The 24791-nt window shown below is 49.2% G+C and overlaps 2 protein-coding genes across 2 annotated transcripts in view; both read left to right on the top strand.

Moving 5' to 3' along the window:
* Positions 1–15901, top strand: part of Tmem273 (transmembrane protein 273) — a 30376-nt gene extending 14475 nt beyond the window's left edge. The window contains exons 2-5 of the mRNA XM_013118785.3: positions 3946–3999; positions 4734–4865; positions 6861–6891; positions 13801–15901. Of these exons, the coding sequence (XP_012974239.2) occupies positions 3946–3999; positions 4734–4865; positions 6861–6891; positions 13801–13825 (242 nt within the window). The 3' untranslated portion in view covers positions 13826–15901. The remainder of the gene's footprint in view (positions 1–3945; positions 4000–4733; positions 4866–6860; positions 6892–13800) is intronic.
* Positions 4767–24791, top strand: part of Fam170b (family with sequence similarity 170 member B) — a 33602-nt gene continuing 13577 nt past the window's right edge. The window contains exons 1-2 of the mRNA XM_021231566.2: positions 4767–4865; positions 6861–6891. The gene's annotated coding sequence lies outside the window, so the exon portion shown is untranslated. The remainder of the gene's footprint in view (positions 4866–6860; positions 6892–24791) is intronic.

The following is a 24791-nucleotide window of genomic DNA, read 5'->3' as shown; positions in this document are numbered from 1 at the left end:
GGCTGCAGAGAGACACTGCTGTGTTCATGCCTCATCAAATTTATCTGAAGTTGCTTTGGTGAGGGCGGAGCATCAGGCCCACCTGGGGTGGGAGAGACCACTGAGTGTCTTGATGTAAGTCCCTCTGAAAGAGAGCACGTATGTGCAGGGTGCCACCCAACCACCCGTGGAGGCTGCGTGGACCACTTCTCTGGAATGCTCCAGGGTCTCAGCAAATCCATCTAGAAGGCAGCAGCAGAGGCTATGCTCAACCTCTATACCCAACTCATCAGGGACAGTGCTAGGGCATGGTGTGTGTGTGTGTGTGTGTGTGTGTGTGTGTGTGTGTGTGTGTGTGTGTGTGTAGTCAGCCAGGCTCATGGGGCTAGTGGTAGCAAGTGACATTTGCCTTAGGGACAGCAGTCATGACACGGACATCCTAGCCCAGCCCCTCTGAACTGCTTGAGGGTCTTAGAGCCTATGTTCCAGTACTGTGACCTGCCTCAGCTACGTCAGGACTCCTGCTGAGCACGTGGGCAGAAGCTTCTGCTGGCTTTGCTGGGGCTTCCTCCTGGGGTCTTATGCATCCCATTGCAGAGCAAGGCATCCTTCGTGGAGCACTCTGGCTGTGCTTGGAAGACAAGCCCCGTTAGGGCCATCCATCCTCCAGCTACTTTGCAGAACTGGGGGCTTGCTAAGGGTCTACAGCCCAAGAGGGACTCCCCCAGCTCGTGACCCTAGCAGGAGGCAGGTCGCCTGGTGGATGGATCCTCACCCGGGGGCTCATTAGAGAGTTAGACCTCCCAGCGAGACTGAGAGAGCAAAGGAGTTAGGGCAGATTGGGGAGCAGTTTTCTCCCTGAGGAGGGGAAAGGCTGCCGCCGAGTGGCCAGAGGGTTAGCTAGCAGGAATTGTTGCTCCAGTGCACAGCTGGATCCACTAAGTGTCTCCGCAGGCGCATGCTGCCTCCGCTCAGCAGGAATGCAGACCTAAGGGAGGAAGTCCCCAAAGTGGCAATTCCAGAGATTGGCTGAACGCCTCCAAGCTTAGAGGGGTCTGAGCACAGTACAGAGTCCAGGGACCTGCAAAGGGCTGAGCTGACTAGAGGCATGGATTCCCGCCTTGAGACCCAGCAGAAGGAGCCAGTAAGGACACGGTGAACCTAGACAGTATCTGTCTAGGATGGAATCTGGGGAGCGCAGAACCAGGCTGCCGTCAGGTGGGGATGCTGGGGCAGGGCTTGGGGCTCCGACACTGGGGCTTCCCTCCTTCCTCTCTTCCCTCTTCCCCAGTGGTCTGAGCCTCCCTGACACAGCCTCTGGGTCCTGTGGTTGTGGCTATTGGCTCTGCATCTGGTGTTCTCATCTGTGTCTCTCATCCTTATTTCCTTGTCAGTTTCATCTGGGCCTGGTGTAAAGTGTGTATGACAAGTGCTCCTATTAAGAGCTGTGGTCACCAAGGGGAAGACCCAAAGATGGGAACCTGTAAGTCCTTGAACCTGCAAAGGCAGACTGACCTCTAAAGGCCTGACATCCCTAGGGGATGCCCTCCCTGGCTCCTGCCTTTTGTTCAGTCCAGACAGAAAGAGGCCCCTGGGTCAGCAGAACCTGGAGAACAGTGACTCCCAGGCTGGATCATCTGCCTGCAATCCTGCTCTCATCCATAGCCTTTGGTGCAGTTCTAGATCTTTCCCAGCCTTAATTTAAGGAAATGTTAATGCAGTAGATCTTATTGGGGTCTTCATCCATTAGACAAAATCGAGGTCATTATGTGCAGGGATAAGTGTGTGTGTGTGTGTGTGTGTGTGTGCGCACACGAATGTGTGTAAGCTTGACTTCTGTACGAAAGAGACATCTGTGTATCTGCAGAAGGAGCTGTAGTCAGAACAAGACTCTGAGCTTTTGCTTCAGAATGCCCAGGCTTCATTCACCCATCAAAGAGTTGAGATAAAACTTTAAAACTAGGGGCTGGGGAGATGCTCAGTGGTTAAGATCACTCAGTGCTCTTCCGGAGGACTCAAGTTGAGTTCTCTGCACCCAAGCCAGGCAGGGCATAACTGCCTGTTCCCCAGCTCCATCTACTAGACACCTTAGCTGTGTGCACCACCACCCCTGACACATACCTATGCACACAGCTCCATCTACTAGACACCTTAGCTGTGTGCATGTCCCCCCCCACCCCCGACACACACCTATACACACAATTAAAAGTGAAGCCAATCTTTAAAAACAAACCCTGGCCTGTTATGATGACCTCCTCCCCACTGAACAGAGAATACAATTGTCCTTCATGAAATTCTGGCTTAACACTGAGTGTCACTGAGGTTGGTAGTAGTCATGGGTGAATGGAAAAGGTCTTTGCTGATTGAGCAAACAGAGTCTCTATCCCTTTCTTCCCTAGGAAGTCAGGGCTTTACCACCTCTATCATTAATTCAGTCATTCATCAGACATTTGTTGATACTTCCTATATGTTCCTAAATTCAGCTGCTATTGACACTCCGGTAAAGACAGTGGGAGATCACCAAGACACACTCTGTGGGCTGATAACTAACTGAGAAGCTACTAGCATGGTACCCAATGCACAATATCAGTATGTCAATGTTGAGTTTGTATTGACTTGGTCAGTAAGGTTGGGGAAGCACAGGGCTGTTGAAGTCCCAGAAGGAGCAGCTCACTAGGTGTGGGGATCCAGGGAACAAATAACAGAGCCAATACCAAACAAGAGCAGAGAAGGGAGTAGAGGGACCAGATAGAGGGAGAGGTTCAATGGCAGAAGATGCCTGGGGAGACTACAAGGGGTCGTGATCAGGGTATAGGTTGGGATCAGCACAGAGGTCTTAGAAACTGCTCAGGAGCAGTGTGCTGAACCCAACAGGACCTTGTTCCTCATTCGAGTGTTGGGGAAAGTTTGAGCACCTCATCGAGGCCCCAAGACTCCGTGGCAGTCAGAACGCCACTGAGTCCTTGAGGGTGGAGGTCAAGGGGAAGCAGGTGAAGGGAGTCAAGTTTGGACAACAACCTCCCACAACCTCCACAACCTCCACAACCTCCACAACCTCCCACAACCTCCACAACCTCCCACAACCTCCACAACCTCCCACAACCTCCACAACCTCCACAACCTCCACAACCTCCCACAACCTCCCAACTGGAGCTTTGCCCTCTGTTCCTACCAGTGTCGGGATTCTTTTTGTTATTTTTAGTGTGGTGGTGGTGGTGGTGGTGGTGGTGGTGGTGGTGTGTGTGTGTGTGTGTGTGTGTGTGTGTGTGTGTGTGTGTGTGCTGGGGGTGTGCATGCATGCATCTGTACTATTTTTGTGAAGGCCAGAGAAGGACACTGGGCACACTGCTCTATACTCTTTGCCTATTTCCTTGAGACAGGGTGTCTTCGTTAGGGTTTCTATTGCTGTGAAGAGACCATGACCATGGCAGCTCTTACATGGAAAAACATTTAGCTGGAGCTGGCTTACAGTTTCAGGGGTTCAGCCAATTATCATCATGGCTGGAACATGGTGGCTTGTAGGCAGACGTGGTGCTGGGGAAGGAGCTGAGAGTTCTACGTCTTGATCCTCAGGCAACAGGAAGTGGACTGTGACACTGGGCATGGCTTGAGCATAGTAGGAGACCCCAAAGCCCACCCCCACAGTAACACACTTCCTCCAGCAAGGCCACACCTAATGATACCATTCCTTTTGGGTACCATTTTGTTTCCATCAACCACCAGGGGTTTCTTCCTAAACCTAGAGCCATGCTGGTATCCAGTGAGCCCCACAGCCATCCTGTCTCTGTCCTCCTACAAAACCATGGGTACAGCACATGCTTGACCGTGCCTCTCCTCCCTTGTAAAATGTAGGTACTGGGGATTGAACTTGGGTTCTGATGTTTATGTAGCTATCACTCTTACACTAAGTGATCCCCCAGGCCTGGCTGTGGGTTTCCTAAAAGGCTTGGGATTCTTTCTTCGCAGGTGTTGGAGGAGCTCAAGTGCTGGCAGCGGACAGCTCTGCTGAGACTGAGATTGGTAGGTGACCTCCCTGCTTGTCCTGCGTACGTAGCGGGGGCAAAGACTGCAGGTAGATGCCGGTGTTCATTCCTGCTAGCCAGCGCACGTCTCGTCCACAGGTCCACTTAGTGGCCAAAGCAGCGTTGTCCTGGGGACACAAGCCATGAGGCCACCTCTATGTGCTGTCTGTCTCTGATCAGCAGCCCTAGCTCCCCCAATGCCTTAGGCCGTGTCTATGGGCCCTCAGCTGCAGGCTCCGCCATTCTCCCCGGCCCTCACTATTCATCGGCCCATTTCTCACAGTGCCTGCTCCCTCCCACACAGAGGCTCGCCTTTCCTAGCAAGGAGCATTCCACACATCACCTCCGCTAAGAAGGCCCCGGCCCCAGGACTCCCACACAGGCAGCGACTTTCATACCCTTGACAGACAAGGCGGTGAATGAGCTAAGGGATAAGTGAGGTAGGATGGCAGGAAGCTCGAGGAGTCAGCTGCCTACCAGCAGAGCTCAGGTGGCCAGGTCCTGAGGCACTTGTTGAAGATGGGAACAGTTCCGAGAGCCGGGGAGACCGGGGATAGAGCTTTGGGGATGGGGAGGGGGTTGTGAATGGAGAGTGGAAAACAAGGCTAGCTCAGTAGGTTGCCATTGGGATGTAAGGGTCCAGGGACACGAGTCTGGACTTCATGTAGGGCCATGGAAGTTCCCTGGAGGCTGGCAACTGGATCTTGAGTTCAATTCTTCCCTGTGCTTCAGATTTCAAATACGCCATCATTGGCACAGCCTTGGGAATAGCCATATCTGCAGGCTTCCTTGCCCTGAAGATCTGCATGATCCGGAGACATTTGTCTGATAATGACTCTGCAGACCTGAAGAACACACCCCAGGGTAAGGAACCCATGACAACACACCCTGCGCGGCTCTGCAGAAGAAAGGACTGTCTGTTGGTCTTCGGTGTTACTGTGACAACATGCCAGAGGCAGTTAACTTAAAGAGAGGAAAGGGCTTGGGACTCACAGCTTGGGAATTTTGGGCTGTGCTCTACTGGTCGTCTTGGTTTGGGGCTTGTGATGACACCATGCCATGAGTGTGTGGAGAAGGAAGCTGGTTCCTCTCAGAGAGAAGAAACTGGGACCCTGCAGTTCCCCTCAAGGACATGGCCCCTAGGCCTAAGATCTCCCAGTAGGTCCCACCTTTTAAAGGTTGCCCCACTTCCCAATAGCCTCATGGGCTGGGGAACAAGCCTTTAACACATGGGCCTTTGGAGAACATTCTAGACCTGATGGTGTCCTGTGAAGCCCTGGGGGAAACTGGCAGAGAAGAGAGCTGCAGCACAGGCCCACAGCCAGGAGCTCCCTCGGAGAGGAAAAGGAGTGTCTCTGCATCTGTCTCCGCACTGCGTGCCCCTCCCTATCTCTCTGCCACTGTGAACTTTTCTATTCAGGCACTTTCAGTAGTCTGAGATTTAAGCTTTCTGGAAAGATGTTGTTGGCTGTTTTTTACTCCTTGCACTTTTGGGGGGGCTCCATCACCTGGCTTCCAAATAAACACACACAGAGACTTATTATTACTTATAAATGCCCAGCCTTAGCTTGGCTTCTTTCTTGCCAGTTTTTCTTAAATTACTCCATCTATCTTTTGCCTCTGGGCTTTTATCTTCCTCCTTCCTGTATCTCTTTCTTTACTTCCTACTCCATGGCTGGCTGTGTATCTGGGTGGCTGCCCCTCATGTCCTCCTCCTTTTCTTGCTCCTTCTCCTCTCTTGATCTTTTGATCTGACCTCCCACACACACCCATTTTTTTTCTCTTTGCCCGCCAGCTCCACTTATCCTTTCTCCTGCCTAGCTATTGGCCATTCAGTTCTTTATTAGACCAATCAGGAGTTTTAGACAGGCAAAGTGATAACAGCCTCGCAGAGTGAGACAATGGAACATAGAAGAATGCAACACATCTCTGAATCATTAAACAAATGTTCCAGAGCATAAGCAAATGTAACCCACCTTAGAATAATACTCCACAACAGAAAGAACTGAAGTTAGAAAATGGCACTTCTGTTTTCTCATCCTGTGGACATGATCAGATAAAACTGATCCCAGGGGTCCTGAGTTGGTTCTGACCACAGCTGGTTGATGGGCAGGTCAAACCCAGAGCAGGGCAGGGTGGTTGCACGTGGTCTGGGTGTGGCTAGGCTCTTTCGAGTCTTCGAACAGCGGCGTGGCACAACCCTCGCTGGTTCGGGAAGGAGGGAAGAGCTTCACTGCAGGATCTGAGCAGTTTCTCTGTGAGCTCTGTAGCAAAATGCAATGCTGATTTCCAGCCCTCTCTCTGGGGATAACTGCAAAGCACCCTCTGAGACCCAGAAGGTGATGATGGTGCAGCTTTCCGTGGGGTGGTTCTGAGGACAAGGAGGAAGGATGCTGTCTTCTCTGAAAATATAGCATGACCCGTAGAGAAACACGGGAGGAGTGGCGTGGGTGGAAATGGGCATCACTGGTCGTAAGCGCTGGCTTAGCTTTGATTTTGTTTCCCTACCAATAAGAGTGGAGGAAGCTGTCCCTTTACCCCACAGTCCCTGGCCTCCAGTGTCCTGAGAAGTCCAGCCCCTTTGGGAGACTCAGGCTGCAACCAGAGGGGATATGGGCCCTGCACAGTTTGGGGAACAGTCAATCACACCTGTGTCCTAGCAAGGGGCTCAGGGACTGGCCATGGACAGAGAGGTTACAGCAGCACTAAGATTCATCCTGAACCACTTCCCAATGAGTGGTCCACCCTAGAGCTCCTCCACCAGGCTGGCTTTGAACCCCCACCCCTGCCCCCCCCAACTGCCACCTAGGTAGAAGAGTCGCAGGCCCTCCTTGCTAATTCTCTGTTTTCTCTGTTTAGACCCCATCTTGCAGAAGAAGAGAAGCCCCAGGTAAGGTCGCTGCAGACTAGTCGGAGTGTACCATCCCCTCCCTCAGCCCTTGCCCTCCCTCCCTCCCCACCCCCCCAACTAGCCTCACCATAGAGGACTGAAATGCACCCTACACAGGAGTGACTGCAGCAGAGGGAGGTGCCCAAGTTTTCCAAGTTATCACGAGATGAAGTCTGGGGAATCCCAGGCAAGTTGAGACCCCAGCAGCTGATCCAGGGCTCCCACACAGCCTGGCCTCACCAGACTATTAACAGCATCCTCCTCTGTTCCAAGGCTTGTCCTCGGTGTCTTCCCTAACAGGAAGGAAGGCTGGCATTGTCCTGGGGGCAGCTGCGGTTCTTTCTGCTTGCCATGGTGGGAATGCTGGCACTGGTTAGAGACCTCACGCTTGGATAGCGTTCCTTTAGGGCTATGGGGCGTTCTTGGGGATGATCATTAGTCATACTAGAAGCAAAGCTGTGGTCATTTGCGCAATGAGAGTTGAGAGGACTGGGCTTTAACCGAAGCAGAGTCTGGTTTTTCTATAACTTTCCTTTTGACAGTGGCCAATCTGTTAGCCAGTCTAGGTCCATTTAACAAAAACAAAATCCAAAACACCTTTCTGTGTCAGCAGACATCAGTGTGTTTGGCGGTTTGTTTCTCTACTGCTTTGGGGGGCTCTGAGAGTGGGAAAGCCTGCATTTTGGGAGCAGATGCTGAGAGGCAGGATCTTGGGGGTCCTGGTTGAACCTACTTCTCTGGTTTACCTGCATGCGATAGCAGGATTCCCAGACTCGTGCCCCCTGGTCACCTGAGTAGCTCATGGGGTGTATCCAGAATAGTAATTCAACAGCTGCCTGGGATGGCCACTCTAGGTCTGAAATCATCTCCCATCTCTCCCCTGTCCTCTTTCTGTTTGAAAACAAAAAACGAACTTGAAATCCACAGAAAAGTTGAAAACTTGCAAGCAAAATATTTATGTTCCCTGTACCTCCTTTTTTTCTTTCTCGCCACAACATTGTTCATTTTGAACTGCCTAAGCTAAAAATTGGATAAAGTCCCATTCTCTCTTCTTTCTCTTTTGGAGGTGTCAAGAACACCGGGGCTGGGCAGCATTGCCCATCTTGCACTGTCTAGAGCCTGGAGGTATAATCCAGGCTCCCTGTTGGTTTTGCTTCTTTTGGCAGCTTGGCTAGGGAAGCCATGGCTTGCTCTAGGCACTGTAGAGATTACATTGTTCTTTTTGTCAATAGCGAATACGCTAAAACCAGAGCTTTGTGAGCATAGCCTGATCCCTAGTAATCTCTACCCATTGATTTCACCTATTCATAAGCCAGATCAGAGTCAGCTGTTGTGATTGGTGCCAATGAAAATACTGAGTGTCCAATCCGGGTACCACTTTTGCATTTGACACCTGTCATTCTTTGGGGGCGGGGAGATCGGGATAGACTTTTTATGGTTCTCTTTTTTCCATTTTTTTCTATTTTTTACTGATTATTGATATGCCACACTTCAGTGCCTTTTAATCTATCACTGTCATCGTTCTTTGTTGCTCAAGGCATCCCGAGTTGAGTAAATGCAAGGCATTTCTTTTCTTAAAACCGTTTATTAACTCGTTGCGTCTTTTACGTCATGCTTCTCGATCCTGTTCATCTCCCCGTCGCCCTCTGCCCTTGCAGCCTCTCCCCCCATAAAGTGACATAAAATTTAAGAGAAAAGAAAAAAAGACATCATCATATACCCTTTAGTCATCAATAATCTAGTTCGAGGCCACACTACTGATTCTGGGCCCTCGCTGGTTCTTCTCTTGGCTCTCCCGTTTTTTTGCCCTGTGCTGTGGAGATCCTGCAGCTTTGGATCTGTAGGACTGGCCCCTTCACGTGCTCCATCAGATCACAGATGGGGTGGACGTTGGGATGGGCCAACTCATAGGTCTGGTTCTGGACCTGCGTGGTTGCAGGGTGGGTCAGCAAGCCAGCTCTCTCCCCAGGATGAGCTCTCCAGCATTGCCCCTGCACCCTATGCAGCGAGGAGGAGCAAGGGCCGGGGCAAGTCCTCCTGCATTCAGGTCCTCAGGGTCAGCTTATGCACGCCTGTTCCACCAGGGCCAGCTCTACTGTGTTCCCCGGGTGAGGTACAGGGGGGCCACTCTCCTCAGTGCTGCAGCTGATGAGGGGCAGGGACAGCTCTCCCAACTGTCACAGGCCAAGAAGGGCAGCAGAAGGGAGAAGTGAAAGTCATTTCTTGATGACAAGTGGACCCCTATGAGAACATCCTGTCTGGAGCACCTTTCAGAGTAAACGCGAGCGTGCGCGTGCACACACACACACACACACACACACACACACGCACACACAGTATCTCAGGTTCCTCTTGTACTATCTCATCCAAAGCTACCCCTCACCCCTTTCCTTGGGTTTCCTTCTGGTTTTATGGGAGTTGGTTTTTAGAAATCATATGTGCACAGACTGTCACACTCTTGGCCATGAGCATGTCATTTTTCCTGGGTCCTTCCAATGCATGTTTGTAAAAGGCTAAGCCAGTCCCCCGAGGTCCTGCCAAGCTTCCCCGTCTGCGTTTCCATCTTGCCTCCCTCCCCCATCCCCCCACACACGGAGACCCTGTTTCTCTGCCATAGCAGGATTTTTACCTTAGTTCTCGAGTCCACTCACCACACACGGTGCTTCCTGAAGCACAGCGGTGTCCTGACACAGCCTGCCCAGCGAGCACGAAGACATATTTGCAATGCTTTTTGTCTGTGGAGTTTTGTTTCTTATGTGTATACAGCTAGAGCCATGTGTTCAACTTAAATGATAATGCTTTCTGTGTGGTTAGTTCTACCAAGTTGATACAAAATTAGAGATACTGGTCTTAGGGCCTAGGGCAGTTTGATATTTAAAAAATCTTTAATTCCATTTTTGAACGTGTAAAACAGGGACAAAAAAGCCAAAGATGAGACCGTTCAAACATAAACAGAGAGAATTCTTTCCAAACTACGGACATGTCTCTGCTTTGAGGTCATCATCTCAGTGGCTCCCGGCTGACTAAACCCCTGCCCTTTCACAAAAATGATCAGTTTTAATTTTATGTGTATTCATGATAGTTTATGATATTTATATATAATGATATATTTTATATCTATTCAGATACATTCTTGTGGTATTTAAGGATTTTTTTTGTTCGAATTGCTGGCACACATTCTGGTGTGTGAGGTGAGCTATTGATACAATTTGGTCTTTTACACAAATGCAACCTCATTAAAAACATTGGTAAAGTGTAGTGGTGCATGCCTGTAACCCCAGTGCTGGAGGGTTGCCAGTTAGAGCCCAGCCTGAACTAGAGAGCGAGTCCCTGTCTCAGAAACGAATGGTGATGGACAGACGGTGTAGCAGCTAGGTGCCTGCTGCCCTTCCAGGGAACCTGAATTCAGGCTCCTGTGCTCATGTCCAGTGGTTCACAGCTGCCTGGAACTCTGTAACGAGCTCCAAGGTGATCTCATGCACTTTTCTGACCTCCAAAGGTGCACACACACATGTGTGTGTATACGCTCTATACATACCCACCCACAAAATAAACAAATCGTAAAGAAAAGCAAACCAGAAGGCAAATGGTGGTGCTGGCCCCTACCTCTCTTCCCATTCTCCGACTTGCTCTCGGTTCCTACACATGTGTGGGTTTTTCTGGACCTGGCCACCTGTGGTCGGTAATGGGCAGGTACCACACTGTGGCTGGTGGGGATTCCTGGTGTGCTTTGCCATCTGGTAGGCTGGATCCTCCCACCCCAGCAAACCCACACTGCTCTTGCTCCTCAGGGAAATGGTTGCTAGTTTAGTTCTGGTAGCTTTAGGCACGACTTTCCAGTCAATTTCAGAATGTCTTGGTATTTCATTGGGGATATATTATTTTTACACATTAGATTGGAGCTGATTAATTTCATTGTGACATTAACCAGAAATCCATGGGAGAAAATCTATTTTATTTTTGATTAGCAAATGTGTTAATCACACATATTAGTAGGGTTTAGTATGCTGTCTCAGTACATACATCTAGCATTCAAATCCAGCCTCGTTTTATCCCAACCTCTAGTGCTCAGTAGTTTATGTTCAGGCTAACTTTTCCTTAACATCCACCTGCATTCAGAGCATGTGATAGCTTGCTGTGTCTAGCCCAATTCACTAAACACTCTATCCATTTCTACATACCTCAGGCTCTCTCTCTTCTTTACAGCTACATTCCTTGTGAATGTATACCATGGTTTTGTTATGAAGACACTTAACATGCCTGTTCTCATGTGCGTCAGTGAAAGTTCTTAGGTTTTACTCTAAGTTTCTTACCTTTTATTGTAAATTTAATCCTAAGTATTTTGAATATCTTGTGTGTTTATGGTCTTTCCCATTACTTCTCTGGCCTGGCCATTGAGTACATATTACACTGGCTGTCCTCATGAGTACTTGTGTTATTTGAGTACATATTACACTGGCTGTCCTCATGAGTACTTGTGTCATTTGGCTTGTTTTTTCTTTGGCCCCTTTGAGTTTTCATGGCACCCCCCACATCTGCCCAAACGCATTCCTTCTTTCTCAGTTCTTATGACACTAACTGTTCTCTTCACTGATACGGCTTAAATTGCCACTGTTATGTGACAGGAGTACTATCTGCCCTGTGCCTGATCTAGGTGGGAAACCCACTCAGCAAGTTGGGTTTAGAGTGGGTTGTAAGGGAAGGACTTTACCCAAGGCATTTAGTGGGCTACTTCCTCATCAGTTAGACGTTTCTGACAAAATCCAAGGCCCATGCCTATTTTCAAAACTCAATAATAAATGTTCCAAGGTTCTCTCTGGCTTACCAGATGTAGAAGCACATATTGATTTTATTATCTACTTGGTTTTCCTTTTCTTATTGACCTGCATGTGATTTTTTTTTTGGAGAACATGGTAAAATATTTTAGCTTAACAGTCACTCTAATTGTATTATGTCCAATTTTTTTTGTTCCCTCTCTTCATGCCAACACATGTCTGGGCAGTCTAACTCTGCCACTCGCCCAGCCAGCTTCTGTTGTCCCCTCTTCTGCCTAGCTAGCCTGGTACTCCAGGTTGTGTCTGGCTCCCAGGAGGCTGTTGACATCCACACATCCATAGAGCCATGACTCCTATGAGAGAATGACTTGGCCCAGAGGTACTTCCCTAGCTCAGGGCTGCTGTGGCAAGGAGGCTGTCCTCCTTGTCTGCTTGGGCCATCTGTCAGTATCTCAAGCACTCATGCTGAGTGCCCGGACACTTAACATCCTCTCCTCTACCCTGAATGGCTTTTTAACTTGGGCTGGTTAAGATCAACAGAAGGAATGACCTCTGGCCAGCCTCGGCCTGTCTAGACCAGCCCTCATACACTCCGTGCTCTTTTGCACCGTTATCCTTTTGAGGGAGACACACTAGCATTTGACAACATTGGGTGCCTTCTCTTAGATTTTCTTCTCCAATTATCTTCTCTTTCCTTCACGGATCTGTCTTTTTTTTTTTCCTAGTGTTTTTATCAACATGTATTAATTTTACAAAGTAATGGGTTTCTTCCTGACATTTCCGGGAATGCATATAGTGTACTTTGAACAGACACACCCCACCCTGTCCTCGGTAGTTGTCTATTGCTGTGGTTAAGGTCATGACTAAAAGGGGAGGAAAGGGTTCGTTTCATCTTACAGCTCGCTGCACATCACAGAGGGATGCTGGGTGGGGACTGGGGCAGGAGCCTGGAGGCAGGGACCCAAAGCTGAGCCAAGAACAGAGGAAGGCTGGCTTGCCCTCCAGGTTCATCCCACAACCACCTGCAGAGGGGCAGCACCTCCCACATCAAGAAAATGCCCCACAGGATGGAGGCATGCTCTCATCTGCGGTTGCCTCTTCCCAGATGACCTTGTGTATGTCAAGTGGACAAGAAGCTAAGTGACACGTCCCCATTCCTCTTTTGTCCGTCACCACGCCGTTCTGGCTTGCTCGTCATCACTGTTGGCTCACCGGCCATTAGGTTCCACACGCTTGAGCCTCATGTGTGTCCTCAGCCCTTGGACTCAGGCTAGGTGACGATGTGCTGCCTCTGATGGACATTGACTTGACTTGTCCCATGCATGCTCCATTCTTCTGTCTTCCTGCCATGGCTCCTCCTACCCCCACACTGAGGTGTCAGACCCAGTGAATAGCATTTCCAATTAGGGAGCAGCCAGTGAAGCATGAATGTGGCATTCCGTTGTCACCATAGGTAAAGCTTATGAAAAACTATGGAGTCAGTGTGTATTCCCATCTCCTTCAAGGAGATGTTGGCAATCTCCATGAAGATGTCCTATAGCCCAGAGCTTTGTACCCCAACCTCAAGCTCCAGGTGTTTGTGTCAGGGCCTCATTTGGTGACTTCATCTGTCTTCTGTTTTCCTCTTTTGAAAAAATTTGTGGGCAGTACCTTCCCTCCTGTCTCATTTGGTACAGAAGCTAACAATTTGTGACTTAAAGCCGAAGGAATCATCTTTCATTACATTCCCATAATCTCCCTACCTTGTTCCTCTTAGCCTCAGACCAGATCTGAACATGTTCTTCATACAAAGACAGTGACACTTTCCCCAAATAGTCTGATTAACCCCAAGGAATGAGTCCCCAGCACTTTCTGATTAACCTTGAGGAATAAGTGCCTGGCACTGCTGTATTATGTGGGTGAAATTATGTGGCCTTGGGTTCAGCAGGCAGAAACCACCCCTCGGCTGACGCGTGGCTCCAGCACTGGCTGCAGGCATCTTTCTGTGCCCTTTGAAGAGAGGCCTCTTGGTCCTGACATCTGCTGGTGAGCTCCTCACACATGCTCACACATGCTCACTGTGCTGCCAACACACCAAGCCAACCATACGGACACAATCACTCTAACAGCTTCTAACGTTTCTTTTCCTTTCTAGAGATGCCCAGGCTATGGAGCTGTAAGCGGCCAGCTACATCCGCAGAGGGCTCATGGGTTTTGGGTCTGTTTTAGGTGATGGATCATCACAACTCCTCAGCATAGCATCAGGTACTAAAAGGACTACAATGGGCAGCACCTCAGTCCCGAGGGGAGATGTCACTCCCATTCTGGAAGCGTGTCTGCACAAGGGGGAGTACATGACTCAGAAGCAGGAAAAAAAGAAACCCCAAAGCCATATTTCCCAGCCTACATGCCCATGTCAGAGCTATGCAAGTTTCTACAATAGCACTGTGTCCACATCAGTGGAACTCCACCCCGACACAGCTCGTGGAAATGTGAACAAAGACAGGACAGCTTCCTTGACACCACACGCTTTAACCACCTAGACTCAGGCCTCGAAGTCTTAGCTGCCAGGAAATTCCCACTTTAAAGACGAGCCATGGAAGCATCCCGAGGAGCATGGAGCTGATGGGCCAGTGTCCTGTGCCATCAACGGAACACTGACCTGGTAAGGGAGGAGAGGGCAGTCCAGGCCAGGGCCAGAGGAAGGGCGTCGACAGCCCTGGGAAGGGCCTTGGAGCTGTAGCAAGAGTCAAGAGCGAGCTGGGACAGTGCCCCACAGAGAGTTACAAGAATGCAGGCTGGCACTGTTAGCCCCGTATAAGGTTCTGTGACTATTGTAGCAGTATACACAGTGCTTGCATGAAAGGCCTTGGAAAAACCACGTCCTGTGTTCTTGTCATAAATACATGGTTCGGGACACAGGCTCTGCGAGCAGTCCCTCCCTCGAATCATTTCTGTCTTGGAGGACCCTGCTTTTCCATTCTTCCAGAAGACAGGTGGCCGTGTGGACTGGGACTGCTCAGACAGGGTCATCTTCATCGTGTTGTGATGAAAGAGGAGCTTTTTTTTTTCCAGAACAAAGTACTGCGTTATAATAACGTCTGGAGTCCCAGGGTGTCTTTTGTCTGACTTGATAACAGTGCTACTCATTAGCAGCTTTTGCTAACTGATCACCTAAAGCAGTTACATGATACTCATAAGCAATCTTCTGTGTGTGAGATAGAATAAATCATCGTGTACTGGAGCTGGTAATTGATTTGCTTCTTTTAGCAGCATTTTAATTACAGCGTCTGGTTTGTGAACGGCAGAACCGCTCGTGAGCGAAGGTGAATGGCTGTGGATTCTCAGTCCTTGTTTTACGTCCTCCCCATGACTGCACCTCATGACGCAGTTTCCAGACATGTGTGTGTTTTTTCTCCTCGCCCCGCACGAAGTTTAGCAGAGAGAAGCACAGTCATGTGACGCTTGATGGTGGGGAAACTCCGAGGAAGGCCTCACTCCATGCTTCCAACCTTGGGTGGGCACCACACAGCGTGCTTTACGTAAGGCAAATTAAGACGGCTGTAAGGTCACTAGATGATGCAGTCTCACTGAAGGCCGCCATATGTGCAGTCCATTCTTGACTGGAATGCCACTGCACTGTCCTTGGCTGACCAGCCTCCTCTCCCCAGATGACAAAGGACTAATGTCATGGATGGGGGGTCATTGACAATGATACCTCCTTGGCTCTCTTCCCAAACCTCAATTCAAGTTCTTCTGGTTTTAATAAGAAACTTCAAGGCCCTTCTTCAGAGCAGCACCCAGAGATGCGACTCTAGAGGACAATACCTTCTGACAGTGCCCCTTCTCAGGAGCAACTTCCAGGGAGGGCAGTCGCCCTTGGAGATGTTGGGACAACCACAGTGAGTCACAGTGTCTTGGGGATAGGGCCATTCCTATCCCCCTCCCATTTGGGAACACTGTAGCAGAGGCCGTGTGTGAGGTAAACCTTACTTTGCTGGCCTAGGAGACCATGGAGACCCCAAAGAACACATAGTGCGCTCCCCACAGCAGGAAGAACACCATGCTTAAAGATCAGGGACAAGGGACTCTCAGTCTAGCTGTGGTGTGGAACCCATAGGACTCAGTACCCGAAGGAGGAGAAGGGAAGGTGAGAGAAGTAAGCAATTAAAAATTATCGGTAGATGTATCAATCTACTTGGAAGTTGAAGATATTGACATTTAATTCCTAAATAAATCCAAGGCATAAAAATGAATGCATGCATATGTATATGATTTCTGCTGTGTATTAAAAGTACACACAGGCAATTCTAGGAGATGTGTGGGCATTGTAGGTGATGCTGTAGATGCTCTTGCATCATCAAAGGCTGCACATAGACAAGTTACGCAGGCAGAGATGGAAATGTCAGGTTGATTTCCAAATGAGTCAGTATCCCTCTGTATCTTTGCCCCAGTCCAAGCAGAAGGATAATGTAGTTGGGGGTGGAATAAGGCAGCAATGATGGTGAGGATGGATAGGTTGGAGGAGAATGGGAAGGAGAGAAAAAGAGGAAGACAGTCCTACTCCCTGGGTCAGCAGCCCCTGGCTTGGGCTAGACACTACTTAGCCAGGAAAGGTCTGCAGCTGAGTCCTGGCATTTTAAACTGATGCTTGGGAGTCAGCATGAGCTGGCTGCATTTGGACAAAGAGAACCACACATTTCCCATAGGGTTTTTTTGCTAGAATTCTGTAGAGGTTGGGCCTAAGAATTAGGGTTAAAAGCCTGTGTGGATTTTTATTTTGGATTATGCTTAGAGATCCCTGAGAAGGTCCAGTGGGATGGGGAGAGGGGCGGGGCAGACTGGGGGAGATGAAGGAGGCAGATGGGATTGCTGAGACCAGCAGAGCCACGACGTAAACACGGAGAAGAAGTGGCTGTTGAGGGCAAGTCTGAGGGGGCTCCTGGGCTGCTCAGAGCACAGCCTGAGAACTGATTCCTTTCCTCTTGGGTCGTTTGTCACAACCTCGGACTTGTCATACTAATTAATCAACCTTCAAAAGTGGGCTTTTTCAGAAGTGTATTACTATCAGATGACAAGTAAGAGGTACACACACCCCCAGGCTGTGAAAGCAGAGCACAGGATTGTCACCAAGGCATCATCAGCCCAGACTCGCTGCTCAGTGTATCTTAAGTCCAAGTGCTCATCGTCCTGAGTTTCAGCCAACGCTCTCTCCTCCTGCCCCCCCCATCTCTCCCCACCCCCCTTTGTCGTTGCCGGCCTAAGGAGCACATGACGGTGTTGTGGTATGCGGGCTCTGCAATCAAATGCTGCTTTGACAAATCAACAGCGGCTTTCCTCACTTTCCTCATCTGTACAATGGGCTGAGAGTTATGATGTCTGTACTAACTTTGGGTCAACAAAGTAACATTGTGCATATAAAGCTCTTAGCCTACTGACACTCAGGTGGCTTAGTCAACATGAACTATTACTTACCATCAATTTGGGTCAACTTCTACCAAATCTCCAAATTCAAAAAAGTGAGACTAAGAAGTTTGAAAGGACAATTTCCACAGTGTGGGTGAGTTCTGGGAATCCAACTCAGCCATCCAGCTTGGCAGTAGGCACCTTTATCTTCTGAGATGTCTTGTCTTTTTGTGACCCTAATATAAACTTCTTTAAAGCTAAGTTGGAAACAAACTAGAGTGCAAGAAACTAAGTGTTCATTGATCTTCATTATTTCTGAAATAGATAAAATTACACAAAAGTTAGCGAGCCCCACTTATATTTGAACTGGATAGATTCAACAAAAGGAAAGATTTTTATTGTTCAAATAAAGCTAATCAACGTCTGGGATTAGCTCAGTGCTAAAGGTCGTGCTTAGCAAGTGTATGGTAATAGATTCCCAGCACCCAAATAATAAACACATAGATGATAAAGTAGAACGTGAGCACCTTATGGGCAAGGGCGTGGTCTCCTTAAGCAGTGAAGGCCAGCATGCGCTTCAGGGAGCAGCAGACATCAGGAGGGGCTCAGAGCCTCAGCTGAGTAAGGGAATGCTATCCTCTCACCAAGAAAAGACTGCTTCTTCATGTCTTCTGTTGGCAGTGGAGGCTCTAGCACCACCTGGGAAGATGGACCAGAGCTGCCCCTGATTAGTCTCTACAAAAAGAGACTCATTGGGAAGCACTTATAATGCAGTCTTTACAATGTGGCTTCTGTTTTTCCTGTATCATGTTTACATCAAGAGACGGCAGCAAGTTGTGAGCATGTGACAGAGGCTGGACAACAAGGAAGGAATGAAAAGGAAACCACGGCTGACAGCCACCCCAGTGCTTCCTAATGGGTGTTTACAGATACCAGGTCTGTGCCTGTGGCTGGCAAGCTCTTCCCAAGGGGAGATGCCCCATGGGCTCCCCCAGGACGTCCCTCCTCTGCATGGTACACCATGCCCTTCTTACCTCCATTAGCTTTTGAAAGCCAAGGCCTGTCACCTGCTCCTGTGCCTCCTATCAGGTTAAACTGAGTCTACTCCATGAGTGAGTATGTGCAACTCACTCTCCTCCAAAGGCCCTCGTATTAAAATGTGTGCTCACCGGCTTGATGGGATCTTTAAGAGTTAGAGCCTAGAAAGAAGTCCTCCAATCCATGTCGGGGTGTGCTTGAAGGGGACAAGGGGACCCTAGATCCTCCTCTTTCTCTTTCTTCTTTTTCACTCTGGTCATGAGGTAGGTAGTTGGACGAGCGGCCAAAGGCCCACAGAAAAGGGGCCAACAGACAGAACTAACATAAACCTTCGTTTTCTAAGTATAGGTCAGAATGGCCCATTTCTCATCATGTGTTGGTTCATCTCGGGTCTTTATTAGACAGACAGGAAATTTGACTAGTGCAAATAGCTTCAGAGAAGTAATGGGCCTCAGGCACAAAAGGTAAGAGAGAACACTAAAAGAGAGACAGCCATCTTACACAGTGGCTACTCACACCCGTCCTGTTCTGTCTGTGCCGCCAACCGTATCTTGTCTAGGTGTTCAATTGGTTTTCCACACTTACACGTCTACATTTATGGGTTCAAATAATTACAATTTGGACAATTTCAGAAAAATAAGTTGTACTTGTATTGAATATATGCAGATTTCTTTAAGTTATTCCCTAAACAATAAGGAATACTTATTTACATTACAAACACTTATATCTGGTACTAAAAACAATCTGGAGATGTCTTACAGTATATGGGATGGTTGTACAGCTTGTATGCAGATATCGTATTCTTCATATAAGGGACTTGAGCATTCTCTGACTTTGGTACCCAGAGCTCCCACAGATTCCTAGGGGCAACTGGAGTTCCACTCCCTGTAACAACCCACCATCACTGGCAAGGTGCTGCTTCAGGGATTGACTTATTTATCCACCATGGGTAGCAATACGGACTGTGGCCCAGCAGGCTGAAGCAAGACTCTGGAGTGACTCTGCTTTATCCCAGATTTTTCATATCTGAAATGAAGTTGATGACCGTAGAGGGCTAGGATCTTGTGATCACCACTGTGTGTGAAACACTGATCACCGTGTGTAAAACACTGGCCACTTCTGCATGTGAAACATTGATCTTTGCTGTGTGTGAAAATGCCCAACACAGATCCAAATTTGTAAATGACCTACACATGTGCCCTCCTCTAGATACCGTAGGAAAGACACCAAAGACAGAAGCAGCCCTTAGTCATAGGAACCTCAGGCAAGTAGGTAAGAAAGTATATCACAGGGTGAAGGGGGCAGAGAGAGAATCCTAGCCACCAACATAGTCGCCTCCCGCCTCTGCATGAAGGATTTTGCCCCTAGAAGAGTCCAGGGGATCGTGTTCCCTGGTGGTATGCACGAAGTTGCAATATAAAAGACTCTGGCAAAGCTGAAGGGCAAGAAGGCCAGGTGTCTGGGCCCAAGACTTCACGGAAGCCCACAGTCACACAAGGTCTTGCTATCTTGGGCTATTTGATTGTGTCTATTTTGTGAAACTGATTTTTATTGTTCAGAAGTGCATTAAGTAACTAGTAATGAAAGTTCAGAGGAGTGGAGTAAAGATCCAGAGGTCTAACATGTGTTTAGGAAGTGTTATAGAAGAGAACAGTTAGAACCAAGAAAAGGGTAATTCCTAAGACAGGATCGGGGCTGAGGAGATGGCTCAGAGGGGTGAGTGCTTGCTGTGAAGTCTTGAGGAGCATAGTGTCAGGGTCTCAGGTCTGCCAGCCCACCCTATGGATTTAAGGCTTGCTTAATAAATTTTTGTCTAAGCCAACCCCTCTTTCTACACACAAGCCTTGATGTTCCTGTTCCTGAGAGTCCTGACACAGTAACATGCCCAGCAGGCTTCTAGTCAAGGCAGGATGGGCTGGAAAGAAACTGAGATAGACCAGCAAAGCCCACAGCCATCATCATGGCAACTTCCCTGGGATTTAAACTCGCCAGACAATGACCTGTGTCAGGGTATTGACTGTAAAGATGACAGTGTGTCACTACACAGAATTTGATGTCATTGAAGAAGCATTGCCTACCACAGAAAAGGCACATGCTGTGTCACGCACGGCAACAGTTGGTGACAGGAAACAGGAGAGAGAATGTAAGTGACTTCACTTGACTCGCAATGAGGTTGGAAGCAGCACACTCACTGACGGTGAGAACAAAGCTGCCGCTAACTCCTTTCTTCACAGGCGAGTCTATGCCCTCCATCCCCTCTTCCCCAAACATGATGCCACGGTACCCTTTCCACATGCTCCAGATGCCTGATTTTCAGCCATCTGCCATCTTTCATGGACTTAAACAATTTCTAGTGTTTTCCTTGGTCACAGGGAGCCTGGGTTCTGTGGCTTCTGCGCTCAACATCAGAACAAAACCAGCCTCCTCTCTGGCCTGAGTTCACAGTTCAGGTTTGACGCCGTGGACAACAGAAGTTATCTTTTGCTCTGTTTTCTCAAGAACAGATAACTTGGTGATAGCTTTATTCCCATTGGTTAGATTAGCAGGCATGAGGATGCCTGAAACCACATAGGAGCCTCTGGGCTCAGTGTCCAGGCATCGAGCTGGGGGAGGCTCTGGCCTTCCCGGGAGTAGATCTACACCAGCTCAACTGTCAAAGCAGACAGGCGGTGAAGAGCTGTGTGAAGGCTTTACACTCCTGAGTGGTGAGAGACACAGAACTGAGTTTGTGAAATGCTAAGTGATAAAGTCCAGGATAGGGGGGGGTGATGACCAGGTCCCCAGAGGTGGGTAGGTGTGAGACTTAACACAAGGAACACCTATTTTACATTTGACACTTTCCACAGAAATAAAACATTTTAGAGCGGAAGTTTCCCAGTGTTAGCCCATGGTCCCTTCAGCCAGAACAGGCACCATGCGGCCTCAGGCAGGGAGCAATGATCCCAGTTCGGTGACTTTGTAATGGATGAGGGTTACTAACTAGGGAAGAGAGGGGAAGCTAATCACAACAACGTGAGGTGGAGACAGGAGGTGGAATCAGGCACCTGCGGGAGACTGTCCCCTTCTCAGAATCAGGCACCTGCGGGAGACAGACTGTCCCCTTCTCAGAATCAGGCACCTGCGGGAGACTGTCCCCTTCTCAGAAAGCTTCTGGAGCTAGGGGAAGTCTCTCAGTCCCCTCCCCAGTCTGCGTGAGAACCTGTGCCTAAACTGTCTCTGAGAGCAGAGAGGGGAGCAGAGGAAGAGCATATTTGGCCCAGGTGGGTGGGAGAACAGGCAAGTGCTTCCTGTTGTCCAGTGACTCTGGGGTATTCATCTTCAGGGGGAAATGTCTCCTCAGTTAAGAGTAACTCACCACACTGTTGTAGACAGAGGTTCTGTCCCACTTGCTCCCACAGCCCCTTAGCCCCAAATAAACACACAAGGACTTGTATTAATGATAAGCTGTTTGGCCAGTGGCTCAGGCTTCTTACTGGCTAGCTCTCTCCGAATTATTAAATCTATTTCTATTGATCTAAGTATTTTCATGTGACCTTATCTTACCAGAGAATGCTCCAGCATGTTACTCCTTGCTGCCTTTCTCTCCTCCTCTCCCTAGAATTCTCCTCATCTGGTAGCCCCACCTAAACCTCCTGCCCGGCTACTGGCCAATCAGTGTTTTGTTCATCAACCAAAAAGAGAAGCATATATACAGAAGGACATCCCCATCACACCGTCTAGTGAAATTCTAGATAAACCCCACGATGTGGCTCCGGCTTTTTAGGCTGGAAGCGAGAGACTCCTCACTTAGGAGAGACTATGGGCCACGGGTGCATTTAGTGCCCCTGACAGGACACATCTGTCACACTTCAGGGGATTGCCCTCTCCTTGGCTGCTCAACTTCAGAGGCGGCCCAGGCGACATGCTGCTCTTCACCGCTGTGAAGTCACAGAAGTATGAGTCCAAGCATCTCAGGCCGGGGCACCAGCAGCACCTTGTCTGGCTTCAGGCCATCTCTCCCGGAGACTCCCTCCAGGAGTGGGAGGGAGGGAGAGGTGTGCCTGGGGACAGGTGTCTAGTGGAGGAAAGGCAGGTAGGTGCTGGAGAGTCCCCGGCAGCAAGACGACTGTCTGTGACATGACATGGGCCTTTGGCGATGATGTCCACTCCATGGCTGAGCAGCTATTTGAGGAAACTAGGGATGGGGGGTGTTGAGGAGGGAAGTGCATCCCCTCAGGGGGGCTTTCCATGTGTGAGCTGCTGTAACAGAATACCTTTACCAAAAGCATCTTAGGGATAAGGCTTGTCTTAGTTCCCACTTTCAGGTTGCCGTCCATCGCAGCAGGAGTTCAAGGCAGGGGCCTGAAGCAGTAGTCACATCCAGAGCTAGAGCAAAGAGAGGCAAATGTATGCAGGCCTCCTCCTACTCAGTTCACCCTCTCCACTCTCAGATGCCCAGGACCCCACACCAGGGAGCAATGCCACCCACACCCAATCACCCCAGTGCCCTGCTAGGGTGAGGCTGAGAAACCCCCCCAGGGGCTAGAGCAACCACCCCTCAGGTGCCTGAGCCCCTCATGCCCAACCTCCCAGGCAGCTTTGAGTTCTAGGCCGAGCTCTGCCGTCCACACAGCTGGAGAGGCTGCCCTGACCTCCGGAGTCTACTAAGTCAAGCCCACCCCTGGGCGCGGCTCTTCCTGCAGCCCAGCTGGCTTCCATCAGGCTTTCCCCCAGAATGTACTGTCTTCATTTGTCCTTGTTTATGTTTTCTGGCAAGTGCTGTCATAGCTTTCCCACAGGGCCCTGTTCCTGCCTGTTTGGCTTTAACCCTTTGTGGATGGGCATTTTGTCTCCTCAGCCCAGCTGCATGAGCTGCATCCATGGATGGGGAGCTGTTCTTGATCCCAGGGAGCTGGTGCTGAGCCTTAAGTGGACCAAGGTTTCACAGGAGGCTTCGAATATCTTACTCATGTATCTTTCCCCAGTCTCATGCATTTAAAGAAAACAGAGGTAATTTATTGCTTATTTTCTTATGGAAACAAAAATTTATAACACAGGGTCATTGTTTAGGATGGGCACCTAAACCAGGCAGAGACAACCAAAAGTAAACAACCAAAGTCAAAAACAAACAAACAAAAAAGTACCCCAGAAACAGCCAAAAGTAAATAACAAAATACAAAACAAAAAACCCAAACCAGAAAAAAACCAAAAGTCAAGTTCACTGCTGAGTTCCAATCACCATCAGGGTCTCCAAACTGAAGCTAAGTTGTGTCCTGACCTGCCAAGACCAAATCAGCCAAAATCCCAGCATGGATGAGGTGGGGACCCTAGCTGAGGAACCGTTGTACAACAGCCTCTGAGAGACACCTGTGCTCCAGGAGACAGTCCCACAATCATGCACACACTGGCAGCATTGAGTGGATTCAGTTGGTTAAGAAAGAAAAAAGCTCCTGAGGTTGGGAGGAAATATTTGCTGGTGGGAGGTTTCAGTGGGCAAACTGAAGTGGAGAGAATGAGGGCGGATTTCATCAAAACACACTGTATATATGTATGTATGTATGCATGTATGTATGTATGTGTGTGTGTGTGTGTGTGTGTGTGTATGAAATCTAAAATCAAAAGGAAACAGAGTCCTTCAAGAGTGAGGCCACCAGCCCACAGGCAACAGTTTCCCCTTCTGCTCTTGTCATGGTATGATGGCACGGTTAGTACCATGCCGCTCAGATTCCAGCTACCAAACTCATGAGTCAAAGAAGCCTCTTTTGCTTACAAAATATGTGTTACAGCAACACAAAGCAGACCAGGCAGCTATCTTTTCCCATGTGAACGAAGCTGGAATGTCTACAACATTGGCCAGGGCTCTTTTTCCTCTTAATGGTGCTGGTTGGTCCAGGTGACTCAGCTGGACTGATGGGCTGTTCTGGACTCTTCTGCCCCATCCCTGTTGCTGTGGATGACTGAAATCCCAGTTCTGCCCATCTGAAGTCATTTCCCCAACCGACCACGAGGTTGCCTTATGAATGTGCTGAGCACCTGCAGCAACTAATCGCCCTGAGAATCAGACTCCCTAAGGAGTAGAATTCACGGGTCTCTGGGGTAGCGTGGTGGAGTGCCCCTTGTCCAGCCAGTCCCATCACACTGCAGAGGATGCAGCTGGCTGACAATTAGCAAGCTTGAAAGCCTGCTTCCAAGCCTTGGCTTCATATTGCTTTCTGGCTTTCTGGGGAACTTTCTGGTGAACATTTCACATGACCTGATCCAGCCTTCCCAGAACCCCCCCACTCCATGCTGCTGTATTACTGAGATTTGGAGTTGTTTTGCTGGGGATGGGACAGAGTTGTGGGATCCCTCTCACTCGTTAAGCAATTGCAACACTCCTTTGAAAAACGGTGTGAGAACAGGCCAGTCTTAGGGCAGGTCTTTGAAAGCAGAGGACTGACTCAGGATTCTGGGGCTGGAAGGACAGGGGTAATCAGTAACTTCAGATGGTTTCCTGCAACACCACCCATATGTTTTGGATGAGAGCCAAGGGCGCAGCACAACGCACCGGAGGACTTGGAAGTTAACCAAGTCAGCCTTTGGGGCTGTCACATCCAAGGACAAGATCATCCCAGTTAATTCAGCAGTCGCAGCCTGGGAGCTGGGGGCCTGGCTGAGAAGGAAGACAGTTCTATCCTAGAGCTTCTGGTGTGACTCTCTAAGAACACACAGAGGGTGTGGTCA

This window comes from Mesocricetus auratus, unplaced genomic scaffold, assembly GCF_017639785.1.
Source record: "Mesocricetus auratus isolate SY011 unplaced genomic scaffold, BCM_Maur_2.0 Super-Scaffold_100006, whole genome shotgun sequence".
In the NCBI taxonomy this organism is placed as follows: domain Eukaryota; kingdom Metazoa; phylum Chordata; class Mammalia; order Rodentia; family Cricetidae; genus Mesocricetus; species Mesocricetus auratus.
Note: the sequence above shows the minus strand (reverse complement) of the source record. Positions and strands in the feature narration are given on the sequence as shown.